General features: G+C 47.3%; 1 protein-coding gene across 1 annotated transcript in view; it reads right to left on the bottom strand.

Moving 5' to 3' along the window:
• The window catches only part of Hh (hedgehog signaling protein), a 63965-nt gene extending 42619 nt beyond the window's left edge, over positions 1–21346 (bottom strand). The window contains exon 1 of the mRNA XM_076822073.1: positions 18454–21346. Coding sequence (XP_076678188.1) covers positions 18454–18837 — 384 coding nt within the window. The 5' untranslated portion in view covers positions 18838–21346. The remainder of the gene's footprint in view (positions 1–18453) is intronic.
• Positions 21347–22347: the final 1001 nt, after the last annotated feature.

Below are 22347 nucleotides of genomic sequence, written 5' to 3'. Positions count from 1 at the left end.
AAGTTGTCGCAGCGGCCGCTGGCCAAGCGGGACGGGAAGGCGAGACGACGCGGAGAGTTTCGCGCAGGGTACAAGAAAACCATTAGCAGCCGCCATCGTCGGGGCAAGAAGTTAAATTAATTACTGGGGTTCCAAGCCGGGGTATCCAGCTGGAGAGAACAGGAGGGACAGCCGCGGGAAGAAGAAGGGACGAGGAGTAGAACGAGTGGCACTGCATGCCAGCGGACATTCCGGTGCCGTCCGCGCTCCGATCACTCGCTTCGAATTAGGACGACACGAATAAAAGGGGCCCCCGTAGGACTGGGGAAAAACCGCCCCACGGGGCCCGGCGGCTTCGCATCGTGGAATTCCAGGACTGTACCGCGAAAAATACGACTGGTTTTTAGAAAGCGCGCCAAGAGTGCGCGCGGACCAGAAACCTGGAGAACGCGCGTCACCCTGCCAGCGCCGCGTCATTTTTCCATCCGCAGCGGCGAAATTCTGCCCTTGTCAATCGATTCTCCGCAGCGAAACATGGGAGACAAGAAGCTCCACACGTCGAACAGGAAAATTTGAAAAAATTCCTTTGAATTCCATTGACGCCTTTTTGCTGATGCGAGCAATGAAATAAAATCAATAAAATCAATGATTATTTTACATATTTCATCTGTCTTTTGTTTCCTTTTTCTATTATTGTACTAGTGAAACAAGACACCATATTTAATTCAGGACGCACTATGGACAGTATTGTTTCAACCAAGAGTTTCTGGTTTCTTACCGAATGGTAGATTTTATCGAAATAAACAGAGGTTTCTTTCCGAGAAGAATTGAACAATAACATGCGGTTTCATAGAATTTAGGTAATACCTTATCTCTCGGGTTGGCGGTTATCGGAAAGTAAAACACGGGAGGCTAGAGAAAGTTGGAGGATAAACGTCAATATTTGGCCCCCCGATTCTCCAGGAAAAATACGGAAAACGGTTAATGAAAGGCCTCGAGGGGATCGTTTAATAAATTCTCGACGCCCTCGATGGACGTGTCTGTTCACCCGACGGTATGTAAATTTAACAGATCCTCGGGGATCGTCGCGGAGGAATTTGATAACCGAGGACGGGCGGACTTCGAAGAGTCATCTCGGGACAAATTACCGTGCATTGGATTCCGGCGATGCTATCGAGGATCTGGAGGAGTCCGATGATACCGGATAGAAGCATTCTTCGGCTTGGGTATCACGTGGGAAATGTGTTTTTGATACATCTTACGAGGAAGCGACGGATTATATCGACCTATCTAACGGCGATCGGGAATATTAATGGCCCTTTAACCGTGTCCCTCTAATTCTACGAGCAGCCCGCGCTCGACAAATCACCGATCTCGATAAAATGGCGTACGAACACGAAATTTGTTTGGATCACAAAACGGAAATCGTGTTAAGGGGTTATACCTACCTAGTCAGAAGACCGAAAAGAGGCGGATGTTTGTGATTTTTTTTTTGAAAAAGCGGAAGCGTATATTTGTACAGAACTTTTTGCACTTTAAAGAGCAAAAAGTTCTGCGTAATTATACGCTCCCGCTTTTTCAAAAAGAATTCACAAACATTCGCCTCTTTTCGGCCTTCTGACAAGGTATAACAGCTTAAGGGACTTGTGGGATGTATCTAATCTCCCATTTTTTAATGTAATTTTTGAAAAGCGGAAGTGATTAAGATATAATTGGGGCAATGAAGGCGCTAAGAATTCTTAGAAAATTAAGCTAATTTTCCATTGGAAAGTGATAGAAGGGGACAGTGCGAAAAATGTAGGGTCAAAGTGGCGCAAACGCAGAGATCCTTCGATTTATATAATATCGTTTGTCCCGGATGAGTAATCGGTGTATCTTCCAAGACAAATAACGACGCGGCGACGTCAGCGTAGGCGTCACCTTCGAGGGCAGTAGACTGCACGAAGAAGAAGGAAGATTCGAAAGTGGCCGAAAGCACGAGGCGGAGTACCATAAAAAGATTTAACACCCTTAATCATCGATTGTTACTACCAAGCCGACAAGCAATACACCATCGTCTACCCGAAAGCAATCTCTGATGGTCGCAGAAGAAAACGAAGATTTGGACGTTGGGAAAACATCGCGTATCGTTTTTCTGCATGAAAATCTATGAAGAGACGAGCATTTAGAAAAACGACGAAGCATTTTCTGTAGAATTAGATGCAAAGAGTAAATAGAAAAGTGTTGTACAGTTTACGAAAATGTCTTCAGCAAAGAATGAACAAATCAAGTTTGAAAATGACCAATCAATACTTTAAAGAGTATCAATGAAACGAAGCAGCAGTGAATGGAGTAGATGAGAGAGCCAAGACAGAAAAGCGACAATATTCTTTATCTCAGATCTCTATCCTTTCAATCTATCTGGGGTGCAGAAGAATCTCTCCGTGCTCCATCTCCGAAAAACAGTTTTTGAGAGAGGGTGCTAGAGGGATGCTGACGTTCCAATGGCCGCTGAATCTGAGCGAGAGAAGAAAGATTGGATCTATTTAATAAGATCGATATTTTCGCGAAACGAGCCATCTTCCGCGACGTCCGCTAGGAGTGGATCCTCCAGGGAAGGTGAGGCGAGTAGATGAGTAGGAAGAGCGCGAAAATCGACGACGCCGTGAAACGCTAATCAGAAAAAGAAGAGGAGAGACCGAGGCGGAAAGAGGTAGAAGGAGAAAACGTACAAGGGAAGTGGTCGGTTGCCGCCCCATTAATTAACCGCCCCTCTTGTACTTCCCCTCCCGTTCTTGCTCCTTTCTGTTCCATCAAGGGCGCAGCCATTCACAGCTTGCTATACGCCGATATCTCTCCCCCTCTTTCTCTCTCTCTTTCTCCCTTGTCCTCTCGCCGCAGCTTTTCTCCTTCTAGCGTCCCGATGCACCGCGGAATACCTTCGGGATACTTCCAACGAGCGATTAATTATATCCAACGACCGAGGGGCCGAGAAAAAGGGATTTAATTACGAATTACCAACAATTACGCGGCTAATCGGCGTGTCGACTGCGAACTCAACGATCCCGCCTGTCGAATCTCGTTTCGTTTCGATATATCGCGACAGAGGGCTGGCGGGGCGCTGGTGATCGTCGCGCTTGACGAAGTAAAAATTTGCCAGTTCTTTGCGGGCTATTAAGAATTTCGTTTCTCTTCCTCCAGACTTCGTCGAAGGCCTTGCGAGAGGATGGGGTACCCTTTGCTATTTGAAGAAATTAATCTTCACGCGGTAAGAAGAGGAAACATGTCTGCCGTCAGTTTCTAGATCGAGTTTGAATCACTTTTTTCTTATTATTCGTGTTTGTACTGGATAGAATGTATAGAATTGTTAACGCTTTATTTCCCACTTTCTAAATTTCTTTTATGTTTCAGGATTAAAATCTTTATACTTCAGGATTTACTTGACTCAGTGTAAGGTGTATAATAAAATTTTTCCCGAAATGAAATTACTCGATTTTATCACATTTTTATCAGGAACATCGACTACTTAGAAGCTGATTAAGGGGTCTCCCTACCTTGACGAAAAATGATGCGAACTTTGGGAATTTTTTAAAACAAAACCATTAAGTATATTTACTTGCATCTTTGTGGCTTCCTTTGTCAATCTTTACAGAATCTGAAGAAAAAAATTTGTATGCAAAAGTAGTGGTTATATTCGGAGTTATAGGGCTTCAAATAGAGCGCCTTAGAAAAATCATATGCGCATTGGTAGCATAAAATCGGCCGTTGTAGTTGTCTGAAATAGAAACTTAGACCCCTTAAACTTTCAAGATGAATATCACCTGCACCCCGCGCGAGCCATGGCGAGCCAGTAGCACCAAATAGTCTCGAGTCACCGTGCAGCAACAGCAGTTCAAACTAATGGATTCTTCTAGCGGCATAAAGCACGGTGCCGCGGTTAATAAATAAACAAATAACTGTATAATGCACGGTACAAGCCTATTGTGCATTGTACGGAAGGCAGCGCTACTCGTTGGAGCAGCTGCCCTTGCAGTAGCACAATGTCCTATCTGTTGCAATGCATTATGGCCTGGGGGCCCAATGCGATGCCCTGGGTATGCGTATTACACGTAGCTACACAGGTACGCGCAGAATTATTTGCATCACGCGGGTCGTTTCTACAACCAGCTCCAGAGCACAATTTCTTCCACCCTGGCGGATCAACGTCGAATTACGCGAACCTAGCAACGAAGTTTACTAGTTCCCGCCTCAGTTTCTTAATATAGTAATCACTTTCCTCCTATGCCGCATTAAACGCTCCACTTCCACGTAATACGGTACCTATTAAAGTTTATCCCTCCTCCCGCAATTTCTTCATACTCCAATCATCTTTCCGCTGCATGGCATCTGGAGCACTTCAATTTGGGTAATAAGAAACTCGCGTGGTCGCGCTGATTATTTAGTACTTTTCTATACAGCGCATCAAATCCTCAGGTCCTGCGAAATAGGAAGAGCCGAAGAAGAGTGGCGCACTCTGCATTTAATCTTGGGGGGAGCCGAGTTAAGCAGATAAAAATATTTTTAACGTGTCTCCCTACTTTCACGTACTGAAAAGGAGCGCGATATTTATGATTTTTTTTTAAGAGAAACCTTCAAACTATATTAATTGAAATCTTTATGCTTATATTTGTACATATTTAGGCAACATTTAAAAACAAAAATTAATTAAACACAGGGTACCTAAAACTTTAGACGTGTTTCTCTCAAAACTATGTTTTTCGAATTGGTTACCATGATATCTCAAAAACCAATCACCCGATTTACTTCAAACTCGGTATATATCTTCAGTAGATGCCCCCTTCCCGTTGGTACTAAAACTAAGTCGGCTTTTGCAAAAGTAGACTTTTGCGACTTAAAAAACCTGCGAATTTTTTGCAGAAATAGATGTCTGTTTTAGACGCCCCTATTTTTTTACTTTTCAGTATTTCTCATTTTATCTAGTTCAGACGATAGCCACACTCATACAGATAGCATAAATTTTTAAATTTTCAATTTCAGACAACTACAACGGCTGATTTTATGCTACCAATGCGCATATGATTTTTGTAAGGCGCTGTATTTGAAGCCTTATAACTCCGGACATAACCACTATTTTTGCACGCAATTTTTTTCTCATATTCTCTAAAGATTGACAAATGAAGCCACAAAGCTGAAAGTAAATATATTTAATAGTTCTGTTTTAAAAAATTCCCAACATTTCGCATCATATTTCGTTCGCCAAGGTAGGGAGGCCCCTTAATGCAAATTCAATAAAATTCATTAGATGATTATACAAATTTATTTAAAGAATAAAATCCAGTATTTCTTTTCTTTTTACAAAGTCACTAAAAACCAATCCTAATTTTTTAAAAAAAATTCTGCCTTTTTCCACAACCAACTGCCACAAACAACCAATAAACATGAATTTATCGTACCACGAATGGCGCAATAAGGTCTGACTTTTTAAAAAGGAATTACCGTTTCGTCAGACCGCTGCCTACCGTTCTGCATCGCCCTGTAGAAGCTCGGTTTATGGCGCGCGCGCTTGTTCGGCGTAGGTGGGCAAGTAGGAACAAGCGGCGAACAACGCGCTTATTCAAATACATTCAATTAATTTCCATAGGAAGACAACAATGGCTTCCACGCCGTGTAATCGTCCCCGCCGATATGGCTCGGCCGGTTACGTGCCTACGTTTCGTGGGACCGTGCCTAACGGCATTAAATCTTCACCCGTCTCACTTATCTCGAATCTGTTCGCGAATTATTATCCCCCGTCCGCGTCAATAAACCATCGTGCCGCGTCGTTTGTAACTTTGTATGACACGAGCCCCGTGGAGGGAGGGGTAGCAGATATTTTCAATTTTATCGCCGGTGCGCATCGAGGCATAATACGCCCCGGGCTTTCTGTTATATCGCTTTCAATCCCTTCGTTAAGAAAAAGACGACGGCGACCCGTCTTTTATGACGAGTGCCCGTGGCAAGTATTTACGAGCTGAGGAGCGCGCGTTTACAGTTTTAACACACTTTCCCGAAGACGGAATCGCGCCTTTTCAGTCATCCTTATTACGATTGCTTCTTCAATCCCCGACCTCGGAGAATAATAACGCGCGGAGCACGAGATTCCTCGAAGCCGCGGATAAAGTTATAACAAGTAGCGACATATATTCTCCCTTTACGAACGCACCAAAAGAGCCGCGAAACAGAACGTAGAATTAACCCCCACGAACGAGCGTAAATAATTCGCGGCCGAACTGCAGTTCGTTGGCGGAGCCTTTAAACTTCGAAGCGTAAATTTAATAACGTCATCGGAGCGATAAAGGACGGAAGGACGTAAGGAGAAGTGTCGCTCGTCTGCGCATGAATTTAAAATTCGACGACACGAGAGGGGGCGCAATTTGCGAGCGCGGGTCCGCAAAAATAAAGCGGCTCGATAAGGGGGCGCAAATTGCACCCAGGGCTGTGGGGAGGGTGAAGATTTCCGAGGGGCGACGGGGGGTTTTCGTTGAACGCGACAGGTTGAAATTTCCCATAATTCGTCGACCGTTACGGAATCCGACCCATAACGCGTCGAATTAATAATTCCTCGGCGAGCAATCATTCCCGCTGCACGGAGCGACGGGCCCCCGTCCACGGGAGATCCCGCGGAATTCCGCCCTCGTGATCAACTTTTATGGCCGAGCCTTTATAGCCCGTTATTACACGCGAACGTCAAACTTCGATCATCGGGATCGATCTCCTTCCGCTTGAAACATTGTATTACCTTCTTTTCAAACGCTACACTTACGCGCCGCGCCCGACACGAAGATTGTGGTCGACGGGGCGGGCGGGCGGCGGGAGGGGCTAAGTGATTTTTCCCGTAAAATGTAACGTGCGTCCGGCGATCGTCGCGCGATAAACCAAACAAGAAAGACGATTTTTATGGGCGCGTATAATAGCGTTATAAATATAAATATCAATAGGGGAGAAGCGATCGGTTTCCCCTCGCTAGCGACGAGCAAATTACAGAAGGATCGAAGGGGTGGAACGTGGTGGCGGCGAGCGGGGTGGGCCGCGCCGTTGCAGCGAATTTGCAAAATTAACAAAGGTATGCCGCCTCCCGGGGGCGATAATGGCAAGAAATTGATAAGTTATACGAAAGGAGCGTGTAACCGAGGTGAAACGACGACGACGACCGGCATAGGAGGCGGCGGATGAGGACGGGAGAACGAGGAGAAACAATAAGAAGGGTAGAAAAAGAGTAGGAAAAAAAAGAGGGGAAGTAAGAGTGCGAGGGCCAGAGGAAGACCAGGCAGTGACGATCCTTTCCCACGTCGGTCATCGCCGACCTCAAACTGGTCATCGGATCCCCGGTCGCAACGGGAGGAAGGAAGTGGTCGGGAAGATCATTTTACAGCGAAGACCGTGCCATATTTTGCAAAACTTTCTTCTCCGCGCTGCCAACCCTGTTCGCGGTAACGACCTCGTCGTCGGCGACACGGCGCACCGCGATGAGCGAATACGAGGAACGCGCGGAGCGCTGTTCTCCAACGCGGTTTGACAAATCGTTAGGCCGCGTCCCCTCGGGTCGCGCGCACGTTTCGCGGTCGCCGTGCGGCTGGCTGAATTTTATCGGTACTCGGAGGCGTCCAAGTGCGAGGGAAGGCCGCGGAGGGAAAGATATAGAGGGATTGCGTTAATAAATCTAGGAACGATTGAAGGAGGAGAAGACTGCGTTGTTTAGGGTTTGTCTGCGGCGGATATGGCTGCTCGTGAAAATTCTTATTACTCGCTTACGTGTCCTGTTTAAGGAACCCTTGGAAACCCTTCAAGCTTCACCTTTGATGTTTTAGAGAAGCCTGCACGTGTAATGTATGAGAAGTAATGGGACTTTGGGAGGATACTGTGCTTCTCGGGGGTCTGGAATCACATTCTTGACAGTTGCTTACTTATTGAAATTCAGGGCACTGCACCTTTAACTTAAGGGCCTAAGTGAAATTTCGCCAACTGTGCTTGAAAGATCGTAGGATCCTTGTGATTAATAGGGCGAAATTACTTTTAATCAGTGGCGGATTCAGGAGCCTTTCTTGGAGGGGGCGAAATATGTAGAAGTACATAAGTAGATTTTTTAACCTTCTTTTACAAGATTTAAAATTTGCTGGTAATTTATATTTTAATATCTCTATCTGACACTGTAGCCTAAACGATTAAATTCATATTGATTATTTATACAGAATAGTACACAACGCCCTATCGCGCCCCTCTGGATCCGCCTTGCATTATAATACTCGAGTATACAAAGAAGATATTCTCCTCCCTCGCGCAAAGCAACGCTGTTCCCTAGTAAGATGCTATAAGCGTTGTTAAATGTTGGCTGAGCCTACCCTTCGATGGAAACGATTCGAAGGTGTTACCACGGGGCAAGGGTGGTACCAATGAAGCAAGGCAACCGTCCACCATTTTTACGATTCAAGGTCCATCGTAATCACGATGAAGTCGTCCAGGCGTCACGTACTCGAGGGTTCGACGTTAAGCGAGCATCGACGAGGGCTTGAACGCGTGTATAAGCGGGGTCCGCCATAGGGGCGAGCAGCGCCATGACGTTCTTTTGACCCGTTTGACCCCATGCACACTTCTCACGATGCATTATGGCGGCCGCCTCGAGGCCCTCGGCCCTTCCTTCATCCTTTCCCCGTTGAAACTCGGTGGACCAACCAGATTATACGTCCCTCTCTTTCTCTCTCTCCTTTTCGCTAGCACTCGGCCATCTCGCCGTCCTCTTCCCATCGGCTCGCTCCACCGCGTGGCCTCTTTGTCCCTCTTGTTCTCACCCGTATTATCCCACATATAATCGAACGTGCCGCGAGAAGAGGGAAACAGAGAGGGGCAGAGAGGACGGCAACGAGACGGAGAAAGAAAGCAGCAAAGGTACCCAAGGCTCTCGCCTCGTACTCCTTTGGTGTCTATACGCATCCTGGTCTGCGGTTTCTACTTTAAGCACCGTGCACATCGAGATAGGCATGCCTTCCACCGAAACCTCTCGATCGACCGAGAGCCGATGAATAGCCGACAATAAATCGCGCTGGTATCCGGTTGCGAAGCTACAAGGCTCTTCCACATTTTGCGCAGCTTCATTTCCGTCCACTCAGAATCTTCTGACCTGACCGTGACGATTTCTGGGAAACTATTTCCGAATTCGACTTTATCGATTCTGCGTGAAAATTGCTGAGTTAAGGGGGGAGTCTCGTATAACAGTTCCCGAAATTTATGTTTTTTTTTTTAAAAAGCTATTGTTAATGTTATCGCTATTGCTAATTGCTCGTTTCAGATTACCTGGTAGATAAATATCATGCACACCAACGGACGCCGAATTTTTCGCGGCGTGATGGTCGATTATGCATAACTACTAAATTTACGGTTAAAAACTAATAAAAAAAAACCTACAACTTCCTCAAAGATGCATCAAAACATGGTCCAAATTTCAGATGAATCGAATCGCTGGTTTCTTAAAAAAAAATCCCAAATTTTCCTAGGTTTTTAGCCCAAAGAATATGATTCCCCCTTAAGAATACAAACACTTACAACTTCTTCCTTTTAGTTACTCGAGCTTAAATTTTGACAGCGTCACTTTCACAATGTTTGCTTGAAATCCCTCAAAATACTCTCGGCCACTTTGGAACCCTGCGGAACTAGTGCTCTTCGATGTCAACTCAATATTAAACGTGAAAACCTGGGATCTAACTTCAAACAAACATCGCCCAGTTCCGATTAGAAAACCACCCCCTAGAAATCGGTAATCAACCAAGTAATTCCCCACGTAACAGAAATTAAATTACCCTCGAAAACCCCCAGTCCTCCAGTTCGTCAACCCGCTTGATGTGTTCCACAAGTTCCCCGAATGCCTACTTACCGATCGCCCCTGTCGCGTCGATAAAGCCTCGCAGATGATCTCCCGAGACGGCGGCGCGAAATGATTTCCCCAGCGGTGCCGTGCAGCGAGAGACAAAGGAGGGTGCGCGCGCGAAGAAGAGCCGGGAAGGTAGCAGAGCAAGGGAGAGGAGGCGCGAGGAAGAGGCAGCGATTTGTCGCTGTAAACGCAAGAACGATTGCATCAGGGTTAACGGAGGTAACCCCGACGTCCATGGGGCAGGAAACAAATGCCCGCGGATTTGCGGGGTTATGGCTTCGAAGATAACGGCACAAAACGGAGAGGAGGCGAGCGCGAGAGTGGATGCGCTCCGCGGCGGACGCTAATCCAGCGCGGGCATTAGTAAAACGCAAGCGCGAGACGTCTGGCCATATGTTAGCCGACCGAGTGTCTGCCGGCCACCGCGTTTTCAGGATCCTCGCTGATATTTATCGAGTATCGACTTTTCAACCGGAGGACCGGTTCGCTTGATCGATCGCTGCCGAGGAGAAATCGCCGGGCAAAGCGGCGTTCCGTGCCGCGGATCCCGCGGGACTCGCGCTTATTAAATCGAGTAGATTCATTCTGCGCCGCGCAAATGTCAAACTTTGCCCCACCGTCCCGCGCAAAATCGCCACAACAGGCTGCGTATTAATGCCTCGCGCCGGTAATCGCGGGTTTCCTAATTCAATTTTCATGGGGCGTAAATCAGCGACGGCCGAGCCGAGGTCGGGGCAATTAAAACCACTGCTGCGCGCAACACGTAGCTTTAATACGCAGCGGAAAATTGTCGGGGCTTGACTGGAAGACTTGGGTACGTGCAGAATTTGATGGCGTTTGAGATGGATTCGGTGGCTGAGTTTGCGACAGTCGATTGCTATTGTGGTGAGTTACATACGAAGAAAGGATGGTCAGGTTTTCTTTTACACACCTTAGATTTCTAAACTTTCGTTACCCGTGGTGTTGTAAGGAGTACAAGAGTTGTGAATTATTATTTTTTTCTGCCTGAGAGCGATAATCGGTTTCGTGGACTTAATGAAAAATCACCGCCTCTTTTACTCCTTTTTTACAGAGTGTTAATTCCAATTCGATGCGAGGTGGTTCGATCGACCAAGCGACTAAGTGAAAAGGAAAGCATCTTCCAGCGGAAAAAACGCAGTCCTCACTCCCGTGGCGAGGCTTCCTCTAAAATTCCGTCTATTAATATCGACAAAGGGCCTGGAAGGGTTGAAAGTGAAGAATCGAAAGAATCGAATCCGCCTTGGCATTAGCCACTCGTGGCATTCGATGCGTGCATTGTGATATTTCATGGGTTACAGGGCGCCCATAACTCACCGCTGACAACAAGCGTTACAAAGCAACGCGGTATCGATCCACGAAATAGAGGTAATAATCGTTCGCGGCTGTAGCTCGCCCGACGATCGGACGTTTAACGGGCGGGAAATAAATCGTTACTCGGTGAATTCGCGTCGATCAAGATTACGTCGATCGATCGAGACAGAGCCTCTCTTATCGAAGGGGGGCCCGTGGCCGCGCGCGAGAAATCTCGCGGTCCTGTTGCCAATGCGTTACGCCACGCTGATAAATCGTCATGCACGCGATTGTCCGACGGACAGCCCCGGCTGCGGCCTATTCGCCCGCTCCAACGGCGGAAAATAAATAGTTGCGGCGGGCAATCGGCTGCATTAAAAGGCACGTCGTAAATAACGACACGCGAGCGCCGCGTGATGCGCGTGATTAGTTTTCCTAAACGACGTTTTCCCCCTTACGCAAGCGAATTATCGCCTGCCGCGGCCACCGTGGATCGGGGACAGTGTTCGCGATCGATAAATCGCCCGGCGAATGGAATCGCGGCGGGACCAGGCCCTGGTTAAACGGCGAACAGTTAATAAAGTTCGATGCTGGACATTGACGTTATTGCACGCTCGTTAAAGGGGAAGTACATGTTAGTCATTGCGGGATGATTCACGGATCATTGTTCTAGACTTTTATGCCACTTCCCCGTGATGTATTTTCTGCGTTGCCGTTGAATGGGTGCGCGAGACAAATAAGCTTGTACCGAAGAAGTTATGTGATGTTGAGTGTGTACCTACTAATCACTTTGTGCCGGAAAGTTTTATTGTGGGTGATTTAGACTCGTGTCTTTGCAAATTGTTACGTAACGAATGCTTCCACTAACGATGATGCTGTATATCAAAACAATATTCCATTTAGAAATCTAAAATGTATACCGTAAACTGGGGGAACATTTGCTATATAATATAAAAATTAACATTTGTGCATTGGCTTTAACCCTTTCGCTGCGGCGTTCGACTGTAGTCGAATGTATTCTCTTGTGCTGTGATATTCACCAATGTTCTCCGAAAAAAATGAAAAACTGTAAATTAACAACTTTTTTATTGATGTGAAATTGACACTTTTTGAGGGTCGTCCGGAAATTTAAATACGCAGCGAAAGGGTTAAGTATCCTATCACAACATTGCATCTTTTGTGAATTTAATTACAAGTGTGAAAATGTATTTTTTCCAAAATCGAAGAAGTTATGCAACGGAGGGTAAATATAACAACAAAACTATATTACTATTCCCATACTTCCACATAAATATTCTCGCTGAATTTATCCTCGGGTGCCTTATAAACGGCTAAAGAACTCGAGGGCCTCGCCATTACTCGGCCACTGCTTCACACACGCCAAATACGCGAGGAATTCAAGTACCACTGATTCGAGTACAAAACGTACGCGTATCAGTAAGGAATAACGTACTAAAATACTCTGCTACTTTTTCCCACCCGTTAACGATAACTGGAAACGTTTCCAATGTCCGGAGTCAACGAGTCGCGGCAAAGTGACTCCGCGGGTTTCGAATTCCCAGCGACGTTCACCTTGACTTCCCTCCTATCGTTTCTCGATCGTTCAGCGGGAACGATAGCGTCGTCGACGTCGCGGTGTCATCGCGAGCTGACTCCACAGGGTCAAAAACGTCCCCACGTGGCGCCAAGTGTGCCTATCGGGTTACCTGGTTGGTCATTGCCCGTCATCGGACACCATTTCTAAGTCGTTGCGAGCACTAGCAGCTTCGTTGTGCCACTGTGGGCCATTGATAATCTCTTTGGGATCTTGAGTTCCATTATTGCAATTATTAAACCGTGACGAGCCTTGTGGGAAAAATTATTCGATGGAAGGGAAGAAATTTGCTCGAGGCTGATGTCAATGGTTATTGATGCTAGAATATTTTAGTGCACGTAGCTAATTCTGTTTCAGTAATGAAGAATTTTCTTAATTCGTTACTTTCGTTGTGAATGAAATACCTACGCGTATGTCGTGGCTGCTGAGTTAGTAGATTCAGCCAGGATGAGTCAGACATTGCGCAAGAACTGTGTTCGTGGCGAGTTAAGGGAGCATTCTACTTGAATTTTCAGATTATTAAATACTGGGGGAAGAGGTTCTTCGTTGGAAGTGATAGAATATCAAATTATTTAAAATAATTATCGCAAATTTGTTTATCATCCTAACTAAAAATTAGAATCACTTTTGGCCCTCAGATATTTCAGAGTAACTGTACATCCCAAGTATATGTAAAGGTGCGAATTCACGATGAGATTTTATATCAGACAAAAATCTCAGCAACAACTAAATGTAAATAATGGAAATAGTCGCGAGAGATGAGATTCTTGAAAATATATCACGAAACTTGTCTCGCGAGGGTCTAATTTCATGAAACTAATGATAAAATAGTTAAAAAATAATAAAATAATGAAATAATTGTCTCATGAGATTAAAGTCTCATGTGAGACACGATATTTTTGTCTCACCGTGGATTTTCACCTTTAAACTCTGTATTATTAGTTGCACAATTTAAGCGCACATATTCATTTGGAGTAAAGTTGTAAAATTGATTAACCACACAAAGTCCCCCTTTACTTCTTCCTCAAACTCAGAAGTTTAGTAATACTTTACTGAAGTTTTCAATATAATATGCACATATTATCAATGCCTAACGCTTGCTAAACATTCCCCAGAAACCAGCAACCCCCAAAACAGTCTATACCATCACCACAGTGATCTATTGCCCCACGTAGATCACTAAACACCCCAATATTTCCACAGCGCGTCTCAAAGTAAATCTCAATTACCGCGTCTCCGTGCAGACAATTAACTCGTCACAGCACACTGGATCGATATAATTGATAGACGACGCCGTATGTATCGAATTTCGATCGATCGTCCGCGCGATCGTTTCATTTATCATTCTCAAAGTACCCCACGAACATTCTCACGGTTCGAAACCATCGGCGGTAGAGGTTCTCTCCGGGGCGAAGGATCGATTTTGGGACGATAGGCCGATCGATATCGAGGAATCCTTCGACGAGAGGGATCATCTCGGCCGACGAGAGGGAAAGGTGGAACGAGAAGCACGGCCATTAGGTTTATTTGCCATAATTGGGGGAGATTTAACGCGCCAAACCAAACACCGGTTATGGCCGCCATAAACCTACCCACAATCACTTAGAGCCGGCGCGCGGTACGCGCTTTTTCCACTATTTATTCCGCGCGACCTGGCCTCCTCGTGCCGCGATTATACGAGGACAAGAACCACCGCGAAGAACAACACGCGAAAACGGCAAACCAGGCGCTGCAAGCAATTTCCTGCCACTCGCTGGCTCCTTGCCTCCTATTGCTTTCGTGTCTCAACTTCTTACTCGAGGAAAATCTCATTATTGTGATCTCGTTGAAAACGAAGTTTGCTTTGGCTAGACAGAAGTGTTATTACAAGTGAAACAACCGGGGGACACGTTGCTCGTCGTTAATTTATAAATTGCTTTTGTGGTGCTATCTAAACGTTTCGAGTTTATGGAAAAAACTCTGAAAACTTTGAAGAAATATTTTAATTAAACGACTTTCTGTCAATTAAAGTTACCTGCACGTCCTAAATCTAAAGCAACAGATTCGACTATCGAACTCCATGAATCGTTTACTCGGGAAATAATTCAAGGGTGGCAAGAACGTCGCGTTATTCGCTGCACTTAAATTCGTCAATCAGTGGGACACGCTAATTGGCCAGGGTGTACCGTCGCTTTACGATCGCAGTGAAGAAGCTTATTCTCGTCCTACACGAGGCTCATGCTCGCAAAACATGGCGTTAACGAGCGCGCAACCAAGTCGGCGACGGATCCCTTCTGGCCCCGGAGACATCGATGCACGGGGAGAATACATCGAGGCACGCTCCGATCTGCCAATTCGCTCCACCATGATGCAACACCGCGGCGCAACGATCGGCGCAACTTTCGAGAGAAATACCACAGCTCGACTATTAAAAAACGAACACAATATCTCGTTGAATCCTATTCGAACTTTCAGCGAGAGTCTGCGTCTGTTCGATGATCAATTTATCAGGCTGGATACTATATAACAGACCTTCCGATTATTCCAGACAGTTGCGACACTTTCTGAACATAAATCCAGCTTCTAAACATTTTTAATCGAGGCGAGATTAGAAGATATTTACTGGTGCACGCGATAAGTGCGCCCGTTTCCCCGGAAGCTGACGATTTCCTTCCGCGACCTTTATCCATGACAGTCGAGGAGATGGGGACAAGGCAGATCTTGGAATAATATTTGAACGAGTGAAAGCATCGCCGCGAACGATAGATTCGGCGCCAGTTCAACGTTCAACGCATCGATAAAAACGGCGGCCGGGTGGTTTCGCGAAACGCGGGTAAACAGCGCGATACCTAGAGAGGGAAACCCGTGGCGGCGGCTGGCGATGCGTCCTTCCAGCGGGGATGGTTTACGAGCGGAAACCGGCGCCGTGCTCGCTGGCCCCTTTTGTTCGCCGCGCAAGTCTCGCGAACGTGGGACTTACAAATTGGAATACAACGGGCCCGGAGTTAGGAGAATCGTTTCACGATCCGCGGAGGCGCCAAGTGGAAGGCAAACACCGATAAAAACTGCATGAATAAAGCACTAATGGACGCTCTATGGACAGGGAATAAACATCGACGAGCACCCTGAACGACTACAGGCCGGCGCACAGGTGGTGACAACGGAGGATCCACTGTTTTCCTTTCCTTTTATTCGACGGCCTCCTAATCTGTCGATTTGTCGCCTAAATGAGAAGCGCGAGTCTTCTGCGCAGTGAATGGTGAAAGGTAAAGGATGTGAAATTGAAAAGTACACACTGACCCTCTGCTGTCTCTGAATCGCTAAGTTGCTGGATTTGTCGTGAAAGAGATCGCTGGTCTTTTGCCTACAAACTGGATGCTGCGAACGCGAAGGAGGAGTTTAAATTGGAAAGTAGTACCTTCTGTTTTTTGCTTCGGAATCTCATGGTTGCCTCAGCTTTTTGGGGAAAGAGTGAGATTTGCGTTTATGAAATGGTAGAACTGAAAAATGGTGGAACTACGGCGACACAGTTTCGGTGTGATTCGAGATTCAAATTGCATCCGCCTAATCAAATAGCACTGTTGCTGTTTAAAAGTACAAATACAAGTACAAGTAATAAGCAGAAGATAAATAGATCAGTGAAGGCATGGAGTAGAAGTGCAAATTTAACAGAGATCTTATTCTCAAACACGAAAGCCTACTTATTATACAAATATTTTATTATTTACAAGGAGTATCTCCCGCTTCGCATAATATCCCCAAAATAACTCTTACAATCGCAAGCAGATGACATAATGATCCTCAATTGATATTGCGCAAGAGAAGCCATTCAGCAAAATTTAATGAAGGAACGAAGGTCGATTCTAGAAATCTGTTTTTCTCTTATCCGATTTAAATCTACCAAACGATGATGAACCTTGCCCATTCTCCTTTATCTGGACTCTAGACTGTATCCTGTTAACCCTACTAATCATATTAATGTCGTTCCCGCAACGGACTCTTTACTATTAATTGTTCCCACTGCCACATCACGTTACAGCAGCTTCGCGTGATATCCTGCGATACGTTCCAGCTTCAGGTATCGATCCTGTACACGCGAAACGTATTCAGGAGCGATTGAGGCTCTTATCGGGCGGATAGCATTTCGCGTGAATCACCTGGCGACGTTTAACGACACGCGGTAGCTAATTTGTCATACGGCCGCGGAGCACGGTGACACGCGTTGAAGTAATAACACGCGTAGCTGCAGTTAACGCGCCCGTCAGGCTGCACTTTAAACGAGAGACGCAATCAATCTCAAGGATCCTGTAAACGGTCTAACATTCTAATTCCAGTACAACCAGCGGGCGAAGCGTCGTCCACGGCGGCACTTAAATCACGGTCGTATGAAAATTCAAGCGACGAAATCTCCAATTCTTTCAATGCCGCAGCGATAAGCACGGGCGACTATTCGAGGGCATATCAGAACGCTTTGTGATTAATGACCATCCCAAGGATTTCGACGCGCGCCAATGAATGGCTAATACCGTAGATACGAAAAGCAAACAGTGTATTATGTAACGAAATTGAATCGATCGTCGAACTTGCCCGCTTATCGATGCCTGTCAATCGGTATCTAGGAATCGTGACGGTCTTGTTAGCGAGGAGACAAACATATTTTGGTCTCACTATGATCACCCCTGGAATTCCCGCGGTGCACCGTTCATCGTGCTCCATAGGCAATTCTGACTTGCAAGTGTATCGTTCCATTGAATAACCAAATATCGTGCCATGGTTACAGTAACCATTCGCGGTTCTGGGTACAGTCGCGCGCGAATCACTGTACTATTATCGGAAGCAGACGTAAAGGTCACTGACTGCACTCTTTCTAGAATCTTCTAGCTCCCTACGCCTACGCGGAACGCGATTCTGAGCAAAGCCTGGTCCCCGTTTCGCCCTGTACGATCCAGGCTTCCGCGGGCTCCGAGCCACCTAGACCTCTTTCCCAAATCGACAGATCGATCGGCCGATAGCTACGGCCTCTATTTGGTGAAATATCGTGTCGCCCCTGCGATGATTCACCGGCGGCCTGTTTCAAGGACGACAGGCTTTATCGCGGCTTGACACACGACGGCACTTTATCAGAGACAACGTTACACTCGATGCTTCGAAAACACCCTCGCGAGAAATGATGAATCCCCTGGACACGAGTAGGTACGTGTCCATCTGCGCTCCGGAATAACAAGTCTGGCGAGCTCCTCTTTCAGGTAGCACAAGGTAAATCTCATGCAAGTTTTATACAGTAAAATGGAAGAAATACAGTGAGTAACTTAGGTAATTGTTAAACAGATACTCCTGGGAATACAAGTCGTCAAAGATGAATCTCGCCACTCATGGCTGTGGGAATTCCAAAACACTTGCCCAGTGACTGTTTCGAATACAACCTCGTACTCTCAGTATATAACGTGATATTAGGTGCACGGAAATGTCTTTTTTATTAGACCTGCTTGTACTTTTACCACAAAACTGGCAACATTAAGATACTTCGATTAAAAAAGCATATATCTTACTTTTTAATAAAGACGAATAAAGCGAACCTTTTGCATGGACCTAATATTGTTTTACCATTACGCTATACTTCTTCGAATTTACTACGTAACGGAAAGTTACCCCCAAAAGACACGCGAAACGCGTAACGAGGAATTAAGTGAAAGTGCGAAGGTTCGTTCACCTGTGTCATGAGACGATCCGCCCCGGTGCCCTCCTCATCCTTGAAGATGATGTCGGCGTTGTAGTTCGGGACGAGGTCCCGGAACCTGGAGTCGTACCTGGACACGCGGCCCTCGCTGATCCCGCTGGCTGGCAGCGTGTTCTCGCTGACGTTGGGCACATGCTGCTTGAACACCAGCGGCGTGAGTTTCTTCGGGCTCTTCCGTCCGCCGCCGCCCCTGCCTGGTCCGCAAGCGAGGACCAAGCCACCGTTATCCAGCACTGGTAGCCAGAGACCGAGTATCAGCAGGAGTACCTGCAGAAGCGAGGGTGTCGTGCCTCGCCTCCTGACGACGCAGTGATGGCTCGCCTGAGGGCCGCGACGACGGTGATGATGGTGCACCATAATCACGTGGCTCTGGCTCGAGGACGACCCTGCCTGGTCAGTGGTCGGTGATCCTCGTGTACACAGACGTCGTTGCAGCCGTCGGCGTCGAGCGCGTCGACGTTACCACCGAGTATTCACCGCCACCACCACCACCACTGCCTCCTCCACCTCCACGGTTGACAGGCCGGCGACGACCTAGACGACAACGACTCGAGCGACGGGCTGCCTGTGCTGTCTCTTCTCCTATCCTCCTCTTGCCACTGACCTCACTCACGCTTAACCATAACCAGGGCATCACACACCCCCCCTGCGCGCACTCTTATCACCGTTCTGACCGTCGTAGCTGCGACCGTCGGATTACCGCCACCCGCGAGAGCTAACCACCGTGCCGGGAGCTTTCTGCCCGACCTAGCACCAGGAATCGAGGGTGATCAACAGGCACCGAACCAACCGGGCACACTCGGATACGTTCACCACTCAGGAGAGCCTCCAAACGAGAGTCTCTCTCCCCTCTATTCCCTTCTCTTTATCCTTCCCTCGCTCGGTGTTATCAGAGTGGCGACGATACCGATGCAGGCGCGGAACTCGACGCTCATCGAACCCCTCTCGCGTGCTGGTCTATCAACGAGCTTCACGTTGTCGCGGCCAAAGTTTCTCGACCAGTGGCTTCTACGTGGTAGCGACCGAGGGGAATCATCGCCGTGCAACGTGTCACCGCGAACTCTATCTCTCGCTTCACCACTAGCCCCGAGGAAAAATAAGGGATAACCGCCAGAATCCGCGCGCCGTCTGAAACCGTCGAAACCGAACTCGAGATCCTCGGACTTGGCCCGGTGTTGTTTTCCCAGAGGTTGTATTATCCGATCGACCTGACTCACTTGACTGAACTCGATATGCGAGCACCGAGTCCGGAAGCTCTCTGACCGCACGTTTTCCGGACGAGTCAGTGGTGGGAAATGCGTGATGGGTTTCGGTGGGTAGCCTACGTTGTTCCTTTGGCCTGGTCGGGTCCAGGGTGCCCCTCTTCCTGCCCCCACCAACTTGGCCAACGGCCGGCCGGGCCGCTGGCGCTGGTTGCAGCTAGCTGCTGGCCCCCGTGGGGCTCTCACGGCCTCCGAAGGTGGTGGTGGATGATCCTGCTCCCACCATACGGGCCCTCCTGGTACGCGTCACTGACGTCACCGGGCCCGTCGCGCCTCCATTGGACGGGGCGGGGCGTGCTGCCAGGTAAACGAGGACAGGTGTACGACGCCGGACAGGGATGGAACGAGGGGAAGAAAGAGAGCGCGAGAGGGCGAAGGGAGAGGAATAGAACCTCTTAGCTTTCTCCTCGTTCGATTCGGTTTGATCAGCTTCCGTCTTTCTCCCTCTATCTCGCTCCTCCCTTTCTCTCTCTCTCTTTCTCTCCTTCGAATCTTTCAGTTCTCTCCGTCTTCCTCACCGTCGCCTGTCCCTCTTCCTTTTACGTGTCCACCCGATCCCCCACCCTCGCCGTCGATTGATCTTCCTTCGTATTCGTCGTTTTCGTTGTCGTCGTTACAACGTTTTACCTTGTTTCTGCTTCTCCTTTTCCCTCCCCGCGAGAAGGCCTCCTCGTTGTACCCCGAGATCCTTACGCCGGGTAACAAGCCGGCGTCCACGAGAAGCTTCTCAATGACCGTGTCTACCCCCGAGCAGCGGCGAGCACGTACCCCAAGTGGCCGAGGGCGTGGGGTGGGCTGACCTTGACTTCGGCACCCGTCAAGTTTCCCTCTTCTTTACGATTTTGCTCCCTCCGCTCCGCCCGTCGATTACCACTTTTATCGCATTCCTGCACCGTGTCGGGAGTCCCCGGGATTTTATTCAACACAACGTCCCTCGGCTTTCCTGCGCTCTTCGGTATTCGGCGGACTCGCGCGCTCCGGTCGCTTTCCTTCTTTTCCCATGCTTCTCGCGCCGCCGTTTTAAAAGTTCCGCGCCGCGCAAAGAGACGCTTGACAGTTACCGCGTGTAAGCAAACATCGAGAGCAACGTCTTATTAAGTCGAACATCAGAGTTAATAACGGAAAGGCAAACTGCGCCCGGGTGTGTGCACAAGTGATTCTATCAGCCACGCTTTGCAACGAAATTATTGATCCTCACTTATAAGTGGCGCTAATAATTATCGCCAGGTGGCCGTTGATTATCGCGCGCCTGTCGCAATCGCGAAGATAAACAAGATACTTGAGAAATAGTCGCGACGGGGAATTTCGGTGGAAGGAAATTCCGGTGACACAACGGGTGTAGCGTGGCACACGACCAAACGTCGCGCAGTCACAGCTACGAGCCAACTGATATGAAAGTCCAACTCTACCGAAAGGACGAGGAGGGGAGGGACGATGAGCGGCCTACCATAGTGTTCGGTTTACTGATAATAAACATCTTTTGTGAACGCCTGGCCGCCCCACTCTTGCCCGCCAGCGGCAATCTATCATTGACACATCCGAATTTACACGGTATAAACAAAATGGAACCTTGAAATTCCGAGGGAAATACGAATTACCGCGCCGCGCCAGAAGCTTTTTTTCTGCAAATACGTTCCATCGCATTCGCGTAACATCTCAAATTCGCTCAGACTGCAAAACATTCGTCGGCGATTACATCAGACGGTACTGAACGCCCGGTAACCCGTTTGGGTGGGTTGAGTCATTTTGGTTGAAAATCAGAAGGGGGATGAAAGCGGCGATATGTTTTTTAAGCTTTTGGAGCAGAGCGATTTTGGAGCGCAATACTTGCATACAATGCTTCGATATTAGTGTAACTTTAATAGTAGTTCATCTAGATAAACAAGAAGGTCTGCGATATACCGTAAACTGGAGGAACATTAGCAGTACGGGGTAACATTGGCATCTATTGAAAAGGAAAAGGACAAAAATTTTATGCATTTTGACACTTGTAGTGCATTCACAAAAGATGCAATGTTACGATAGGATACTTAAAGCAAATGTAAAAATGTTGCTTTCTATATTATATAGCAAAATGTTCCAAAAATATCACCATTCCAAGCCGCGAATAAAGTGCAGACAATATTTGCCACGAGGAAGCAAGTATGTGCTCCTTTCAAGCAACAATAATAAACTTCCTACGTTCTTACCAATACGAAGAATAACCATATTTCGTGATATTCAAATATATAAACTCTCTGGCAATTTAACCAAAATGTACTTAAGAAGCGTAGTTTATAGATTCCATAAAACAACATTGGAGAATGTGTCGACCATGTTGCAGCATGCAACAAAGTGCTCGAAAGGGCAAAAGGATCTGAGAAGTTTTCCTTTTATCCAGCGATATTCAATTATACCAAACGGTAGAGCGGCCGAGGGCCAAGCTAGCGGAAGGATCAGAGATTAGTGTACCCCTGACCAGCGTAGATAAAAATGGTGTTCGCCAAACAAGACCCCGACAACAGCTCGTGTCGAGCTCCCCCGTTGGAACTCGTGGAGTGTCGGTTTCATCGTCGGTGACACGTCCCGGTGACGAGGAGGCGTAGGGCCCGCGAAGACCGCGAGC

The sequence above is a fragment of the Andrena cerasifolii genome, chromosome 10, assembly GCF_050908995.1.
Source record: "Andrena cerasifolii isolate SP2316 chromosome 10, iyAndCera1_principal, whole genome shotgun sequence".
In the NCBI taxonomy this organism is placed as follows: Eukaryota; Metazoa; Arthropoda; class Insecta; order Hymenoptera; family Andrenidae; genus Andrena; species Andrena cerasifolii.
This window is presented reverse-complemented; position numbering and strand designations above follow the sequence as displayed.